This window comes from Cicer arietinum, chromosome 4, assembly GCF_000331145.2.
Source record: "Cicer arietinum cultivar CDC Frontier isolate Library 1 chromosome 4, Cicar.CDCFrontier_v2.0, whole genome shotgun sequence".
Classification (NCBI taxonomy): domain Eukaryota; kingdom Viridiplantae; phylum Streptophyta; class Magnoliopsida; order Fabales; family Fabaceae; genus Cicer; species Cicer arietinum.
In genome coordinates this window covers 118275-127549 of record NC_021163.2, presented here as the reverse complement: position 1 = coordinate 127549, position 9275 = coordinate 118275, and the positions used below count along the sequence as shown (strand labels likewise).

Sequence of the window (9275 nt, the reverse complement as noted above, 5' to 3'; positions counted from 1 at the left end):
TTATGGTAGTGACAATGTGTAAGTTATGGTAGTGAGAATGTGTATTTTGAAACTTATGGTAGTGCAAGTTGCCCTTATTTTGAAACTTGTGGCAGTCAGGAGGTGTAATTTGAAAACACTATTTACATAATATTTCACTTTGTTTTGACAATGATGTTTAATATGCTTACAATATATATTCAAAAATACAGGAAACCGTAAAAAAACAAAAATAGAATTAAAATCATTTTTTCATTACCCACGGACAATTCATGGATAAAATTATCAATATTAAATATAAAATAGTAGACTTGTCACGGATGATCCGTGGGTAACGTAACCTACGGCTTTTCTGTCGATAACTATCTACTAATTTACCTACGGAAAATCTATGGGTAACGTTACCCACGGAGACTCAGTGGGTCATATTACCCACGGACAATCCCTAGGTAAGTGTGTCCCACAGCTTGTCCGTCGGTAAATATTTTCCTACGAGCGATTTATCTACGAACTCGTGTCCGTGGGTAATCCGTAGGTAAATTTACGTTACCTATGGATAGTCCGTGGGTAATGGTAAAATTTGCCGTAGGTAATAACAATTTTTCTTGTAGTGATGGTTATGCCGTGTGAATGAATGACGCGAACGGCGACGCCTCTCATTATCATGGAATTGTTTTACATCCCTAAAATAAATATAATTTATGCTTAGCTATTCTAATTGTATATATCTAACTACTTTAAATAAATTTATTAGAAAAAATTATCACTTGATAATATCTATTTGTATTATTTTGATACTTCAAATGAAGTAACTTTATTAATAAAAAATATTAAGACATAACTCATAAATAAAATTGATGATACATTTTTTATAAATAGTTTAGTTCTTTACAAGTACATTATCATTTTAAAAATTAATTATTTACAATAATTTTTTTGCTAGTTATTATAAATTCAAATAATAGACAAATATAATTTATTAAAGTGTCATCGAATACTACTTTCTATATAGTTCTTATTGATTTTTATTTTTATTTTCTTTATCGTAATCTTAATTTATATTTATATAAGTAAAAATTATTATAAAATTTTAGCTTACTGCTTAAATTTAATATATTAATTTTAAAAATATATTGTATTTTTTCTTCGTACATTTGATCCCCGTAGAAATTAGACTAGATTTGCTTGTATAAGCCCCAAAACAAATTTTCTTCCGACAACATTTTGAAAATTCTATTTATTTGACTTAATTTTCAGCTGCAAGATGCTGCTTGATGTAAATTTCATTCCCTGCAATTAGCTAAGCAATGACTGAATCAATAATAATTTTTGGACAGAAAGTAAGTTGGTTACCTTGGTACCAAATATTAGAAGAATATAATTAAGACTGCGAATTTGGAAAAACAAATCATGCATATAAAAGTATTAAAAAATCAAGTCAATTTAGAGTACATCCCACTCTATATAATCCTTGAGCAGAGTTTACGATTTGCAACAGAATGCAAAACAGGATAACATTCTCAAAAGAATTTCTATAATAATTAAATTATCTTCCAAATAAACATATTAACAAACACTTCCAACACCAACACAAAGAAAAAGAGAAACACATAACTGAACTATACCATTAACCTTTTCCAGAATGAGAATATTTTGCATGAATTCGAAAACGCCGTCGTTTTCCACAAACGAAAATAGTTCTCCATCCTCCAATTCAACTAATTCATCCACAACACCTTCGAATATCAAAGCAATTAAACGAATAGACGCAGCAGAAGCGATTATACAAAAATGGAACCCTGAAACCTCCCTTTATGCCAAAATCACTTCTCTTTTCTACAATAACAAAAACGAAGCCATTGAATACGTTCACTGCGTTAACCAACTTCAAAGAGCAATGCATTCGTTACTCGAATACGATCCATCTTCTCAGAAACTCATTCACGCACAAAACCTAATGCAAATCGCCATGAAAAGACTCCAAAAAGAGTTCTACCAGATCTTATCCATGAACCGGGCCCACCTCGATCCCGAATCCATCTCCGTTGGATCCTCTCGCACCACCTTTTGTTCCGATGATGGAACACCGGTGGACGATGTTCGCGAAGCAGAAGATTCAATCTCCGAAGTCGAACGCGTTTCTTCAGATTCCGTGGCGGATTTGAAAACCATTGCTGACTGTATGGTTTCCAACGGTTATGCAAAAGAATGCGTAAAAGTTTACATCACGGTGAGAAAATCGATCGTTAACGAAGGAATTTATGGACTCGGTTTCGAGGAGCAAATTAGTTTCTCGAAGGTGAATAAAATGGACTGGGAAGTTCTAGAGATGAAAATTAAGAGTTGGTTGGAGGCGGTTAATATTTCAGTTAGGACTCTATTCGTCGGAGAGAGGAACCTCTGCCATCGTATTTTCGCTTCGAGTTCCATAAGAGAAATTTGTTTCAGTGAGATTTCAAGAGTTGGAGCTACTCTTCTGTTTCGATTTCCGGAACTCGTCACCAGAACGAAGAAATCACCGCCGGAGAAGATCTTTAGCGTGCTTGATATGTATGTTGCAATCACCGTGCTGTTGCCGGAGATTGAATCGATTTTCTCGTTCAATTCAACCAATGCTATTAAATCTCAAGCATACGATTCGCGTTACCGACTTATCCAGTGTGTAAGAAATATTCTCTCAGAATTTGAGTCCGCAATCGTGAAGGATACTTCGAAATCGCCGGCGAACTTCGAAGGTGTTCATTCTCTGACAACGCGAACAATGCAGTACCTTACCAGTCTCGCAGATTACAGCAATGTGCTGAATGAAATATTCTTGGACATTAATCATCCGCCGTCAAAGTCCCCGTTGTCGGAAGACATCTACGCGACGGAAACGGCGACGGAATTTTCTGTATGGATGGCGAGGTTGATTGTGGTTCTAGTTTGCAAAATCGAGGGGAAATCGAAGCAGTGGAAGAATGCTTCATTGTGTTATCTGTTTGTTGCGAACAATCTCCAGCACTTGATGGAGAAGGTCCGTGCATCGAAGTTGCAATACGTTTTGGGCGATGATTGGGAGTTGAAGCATATAGCGAAGGTGAAGCAGTTGATGGAGGACTATGAGTCTTCCGTATCAAAGCACACAGGCAGCGATGAAGAAGTTGGTTTAGATCATCGGTAGGAGGTTCGAGCGTCCATGTGAGATAGTGACTGTTCACTCGGATGAAACACCTTACACCCAACATCCTCTCTCATCAACCCTGCTGTACCACCATTTCAAAATAACTCGCCTTCGGAAATTATGTCCCCAATTCAATCTTGTTATTTATTCAAATGAAAATAATTTTCTAATATTATTTCATCAAGACATTCCAACAGTGGTGTGACATGATAAAAAGGGAGAGTGGTGTCGACATGGTTGTAAGGAAAATTCATGATAATATTGTAATTGGAACTTTGTTTGGTTGATTATTAGGATGTTGAAGTGTTACCATATTAATAAGGAGGAGGAACCGTGTTGTTACGGTGTTTGTTACCCATTTGTGTGGTGTCTGAAAACTCACAACATAACATACTTCTATTTCTATTGTATTGTTTGGTAACGAATCTCATCTCATCACTTCCTACCTTTGTCGTTACAGTAACTAGTTGAAGTGAAAAGGAAAACATTAAATATGGGAAACAAACATTACTCTTAGTGATGATAAACTGAGAAAAACATCCAACATCCATCATCCACGTTAGACCATTATCTCAAAAGTACCACACATGAAATGAATAAGCACTAATTTCAAAAGAAGGTTTGAATACAAAATTAGCTAGAAGGGACAAGAGATTTGAGGTGAATATTACAAAATGAGTAAAATAGAAGGTTTGTGAATAATTTTATTCATTGATTATATAAAAGATTATAAATGGTTACAAATGAGAGATTATATATAAGGTCAAAAACACATAACATCTTTTAATAAACTCAACTAACTAAAGCAAATATAAAACTAACTTATATATAACTAATTAATGAATAATAAAAGGAAAATGTTATCAAGTTAATTACTTATCTAATATTTTCCATCAAGCTACAAGAGGTTTATTATACTTTGAGTTTGGAAAAACTCAAAAAGGAAATACCAAAAGAGACATCGCTTAGAAAAAATTTGAAATGCCGAAAATTCATTTGTTAAAAAGAATTTGAAATGCCGAAAATTCATCAACAAATAATATGAATTTTGCGCTTAAATGTCGATATTATGAATATAAACTAATATGTCAATTAGTTTAAAAAGAAAGAATTTTGTCTAGCCATCCATTATCTTAATGAATATTAGCTAAATACCGATAAAGGTACAAAAAATGAATTTTGTTTAACTCTCCATAGGGACGGGTCTAGGGGAGGGAACACATAGGTTTGGCCCCTATCTCTTCGTCAAATGCCATAAAAAAACACATAGACATAAAAAGGGAAAATAAATCCTATTTTTATCTTGAGAGTTTCTTCTCTCACCTCTTAATGTTCTTTGAATCAGTCAATCCAATAGTATTGGAACCAAGTCGGTCCCTTGAACAATTTCTCTATGTGGTTTTGATGTTAACAAAGTTATTTTGTGAGAACAATTTATTTCACTAATAACTTCATTAAGTGTGTAGGAATTAGAACAGAAAAATCAAAAGAAAAAACATCAGAAGAAGAAATCATAAGCAAATGGGAGATTGTTGGAACCAAAAATTAGAACAGGAAATCAAAATGAAATGACAAGATGAGACCAAAGGAAACGACCAAATGAAATGACACGGGGAAACGACCAAATGAAATGACATGAAGAAACGACCAGATGAAGCAAAGTCAAACTCAGTCAATGTACATGTTGTTATGTGCATACATTTACCCCTAGAAATTTCCCTTTTATGATTGTACATGTCTACCTCTAAAGACTGAAACATGTTTCCTGTTAGCATGCCTCTGATGAACATTATTGTTGCATGTCTATATGAACAATATTTATGCTTGCCACTGATGAACATTATTTATGCATGCCTCTGATGAACAAAATTTTTGTATGCCTCTAATGAAGTCTACTTTCAGCATGCCTCTAAAGTCTGAAGGCATTGTTCAAGAGTGTTGCCTCTAATGAAGTCTACTTTGAAGCATGTATTCCATTGATTATGAAGATTGCAACTCGTTCTAGAGTGTTGCCTCTTATACGCAACACACTTTCAAGTTGCATTGACACTACAAGAAATCATGGTTTTCGTGAGGGCCAAAAGCCCTCACAAAGGGGTATAATCAGCCACAAAGGTGGATTTTGTGAGGGCTTTTGGCAGCCACAAAGAAGCTGGTCACAAAATTTTGTGAGGGCTTTTGCAGCCACAAAGTGCCTGAAACAGGTTGACATTTGTGAGGGCTTTTGCAGCCACAAAAGACAGGCATTTGTGAGGGCTTTTGCAGCCACAAAAGTCTGCCTTTGTGAGGGCATAGGCTGCCACAAATGCCATCCTGATTAAAAAATAATATGTTTTGTGAGGGCTTAGGCCGCCACAAAATAATACGTATTTAATCAATTAATTTTTAAATTCAAAATTAATAGTTTATTATAATATTATATATAATAAATTAATATAATTATAATATTAAAATTTAAATTATAATTATAATTAAATTAAATTAAAATTTAATTTAAATTATAATTAAATTAAATTAAAATTTAAATTAAATTTAAAATATAATGTAATTATAAATTAAATTTAATATATAATAAACTAATCATAATATAATTAAAAAATTTAAAATAAAATATTTAAATTAAAATTAAAGATTAATAATTAAGTTAAAGATTAATTTAAATAATAAAATATTAATAATAAAATATTTAAATTAATAACAAAATATTTAAATTATTAATAATAAAATATTTAAATAATTTAAATTAGAGAGAAGGAGAAGAGAATAGTTAGAATGAAGTTTTAGAGAGAAGGAGGAGAGAATAGTTAGAATGAGGTTTTAGAGAGAAGGAGGAGAGAATAGTTAGAATGAGGTTTTAGAGAGAAGTTGGATGTGAAAAAATGAATTAGGAGGGGAGAAATATATATAGTGTTACCTTGAGCATTTGTGGCGGCCAAAGCAGCCACAATGCCAACGGATACTTCACTTTTGTGGCGGCCAGAAATGCCAGCTGTATTGGGCATCCTTTGTGGCAGCCTTTGCAGCCACAAATTCCACGTGCGCATTCATTTGTGGGGGTCTTTGCAGCCACAAATGCCATTGGTCACATCAGTCCTTTGTGACGGATTTGGCCCTCACAAAATCCAGTTAAATATTTAAAAATTTGTGAGGGCTTTTTCAGCCACAAATAAAGACCAATTTCAATTTTGGCATTTGTGAGGGCTTTTTCGGTCACTAATTTGTGAGGATTTTATTCAGCCACAAAATATTTATAAAGTTGGCCACAAAATGGTGTTTTTCTTGTAGTGTGACTCTGATAATGCTATAAATGTCATTTGCCCTAGCCATTAATTCAAAGTCATGCAATATGTCTCTTACTATTAAGAAATAAAAGTATATAGCATTTGACTCCAACAATTAAGTCATACTTTGATGGAAAAAGTCAATGCCTTTAATGGAAACTCAATAATTCTGATGAAAGATAAATTTCACTTAGCCGAATCAAAATTCCTGGAAGTCCAAGCTCAGACCCAAATCCATTTCCACTTCAATCAATCAAGCGTTAAATATTTAAAAATTTGTGAGGGCTTTTTCATCCACAAATAAAGACCAATTTCAATTTTGGCATTTGTGAGGGCTTTTTCGGTCACTAATTTGTGAGGATTTTATTCGGCCACAAAATATTTATAAAGTTGGCCACAAAATGGTGTTTTTCTTGTAGTGTGACTCTGATAATGCTACAAATGTCATTTGCCCTAGCCACTAATTCAAAGTCATGCAATATGTCTCTTACTATTAAGAAATAAAAGTATATAGCATCTGACTCCAACAATTAAGTCATACTTTGATGGAAAAAGTCAATGCCTTTAATGGAAACTCAATAATTCTGATGAAAGATAAATTTCACTTAGCCGAATCAAAATTCCTGGAAGTCCAAGCTCAGACCCAAATCCATTTCCACTTCAATCAATCAAGCGTATGAAGGAAAATTCACATGAAGAGTTTTGAACAAAATCCAGATTTGATACGATAAAAACATTTAAAAAGATCAAAGTTTGGAAACCTAAGATTGACTAACGATTACATTATGGAAACATATCATTTAGAATTAAAATTGATGGAAATCTTTGTTGACTAAGGTGATTTTAAGATACGATTCAGAAACTCAGCAAAAAATTCACAAACCCTAATTTCATCTATAAATAGAGGATCAAGGTCGAAGAAGAAAGCAAGCACAACAATATACAGAAAACCTTACGAACTCAAATTTCTCTAAGTACTCAGAATTCAAGGTTTCAATTCCAAACTAGTTTCCAACTTATAATAACCCAGCCCGATAGAGGTTTTAGTGTGCCTCAAGCAATATGTAGATCTAAGTTTGTGTTGATATGACTTGACTTGTAGGGTCAAGTAGGTAGTTTGCCTCTAACAATCTATATGTTCATGCAGTTTTTAGAAGACTAGATTGTAGGGTCAGGTGTCGGATAATTCAAGATTTTGAATTAGTGAATAAATCCTTCTGTGTATGGGGATTTTAGTTACAATGTCTGCTTGACCTTGGTTTCCTTGTACTCCTTGGATAGCAAAAGTGATAGAAATGTCACTTGAATTGATTTGTTTTGTCTCCAACTCCCTAACTTATTGAACCTCATTGTGAACCATGGGCTTAACAATGTCACCAAATTGCTCGGAGACTTGATATATTATGTCATGTATCCATGTGCCAATTTGTTGTCTAATGAAATGCAGGGTCATAACCATTGACTTCTCAAGTGAATTAACCACCCCATCTCCAAAAGCATTAGGAACGTCCAAAGACATAGGCATTACCAATGTTTGGGGAGGGTCATTGGACTATGCTAGCCTAACTTTTTTCATGCTTAAGTTGATTGTTGTTCCGTACTGCTAAGACTTTTACTCAAACACAAGTGCATCCATCAAACATAATTGTAACCAACCAAAGTGAACTTTTCAATGGTCTCTATCGTGGTGTCTTATCGAGTGTACCAAATTTGTTGTTGGGATTAAGAATTAGCTATAATTCCTTTTTTTTCCAAACAATTACGCTGAAGAATGAATTTTGTCCCTCAATAATGGATTCCTTAACTACTCCAAATAGTGTTAAGTACGATGAATTTGTGTTTAAGCTACTGAACTAAGAATGCATAAAGTAAACCAAATTGACAAAATGATAGATAATGCGTAAAAAAACTTGTTTAATTGATCAAGTGTGTTTAAAAATATTACAAGTATCGATATTTATAGGCAAAACTAATTCTACTAGCCATAAATTGTGGTCTACTGAAATGTAGTCTCGTTTGACTAATTATGTGGGGTAATGCATAATAACTTTCGTTTGAGGGAATTTCTGGTGTCCTTTGATCGGATCGTCTTTTCTATCTTTTTGCCATGTCTCGTTGGCAATATCCTCATATACCTTTTATTGGAATTGGGCCTCCATGTTGACCTTTAGTGGTGGTAAAAAGCTGGAAGATGAGCGCAAGTGTAAATTGTAAAGTTAGATTGATCTTTGACTCATTCCTAAGCTTTTGCAACAATTTGTGGATTTTTATAAACTTGAGAAAGACCCGACTGATTCATATTTGATTGGTTCTTGGACATCTGATCTTACTTTAGCTAAGGGGAGTTGGATTACCCTAAAATTCAATTATTTGTCATTCTTAATTAAAAAATTATTTATTTTTAGGTGTAAACAGATCATTAATAAATAATAGTTCTCATACAAGAGAGACCTATACACTAAAAGAGATATGTGCCAAAATAGTCCACATATATTTTGAAGATCCATTTTATAATCAAACCTACAAAATAGATAATCCAATAGTATCTACATTGAACAAATATTTGGTTTTGAATATAGATATAGATAAGGATATAAATTTTACCTCAAAACCAACTTATTTGTGCACCCTTAGGGTGATTTCATTCAATATATGTATATAAGAACTTCACATAAGAATGATAAGAAATTAAACTCTTTTAAATTATAATTAACAACCTTTAAAAAAATATCAGTTTCATATTTTCAAGATACAATTAATTAATTAATCAATTAATTCCAATATATATATATTAATCAATTTATTAATCAGTTGTTGTAAAATAGATGAAGTAGATATTAACATGGAAAGAG

The 9275-nt window shown here is 33.0% G+C and overlaps 1 protein-coding gene across 1 annotated transcript; it reads left to right on the top strand.

Annotated features, from left to right (window-relative positions):
- The first annotated feature begins 1518 nt into the window (after window positions 1-1518).
- LOC101497388 (exocyst complex component EXO70H1-like) lies at window positions 1519-3589 on the top strand. The gene has a single exon (XM_004495209.4). The coding sequence runs from the start codon at window positions 1622-1624 to the stop codon at window positions 3140-3142; it is 1521 nt and encodes a 506-aa protein (XP_004495266.1). The 5' UTR covers window positions 1519-1621; the 3' UTR covers window positions 3143-3589.
- Window positions 3590-9275: the final 5686 nt, after the last annotated feature.

Excerpts from the sequence above, each read along its gene's own strand:
- LOC101497388 (XM_004495209.4), top strand. The coding sequence starts at position 1,622 with ATGAGAATATTTTGCATGAATTCGAAAACGCCGTCGTTTTCCACAAAC.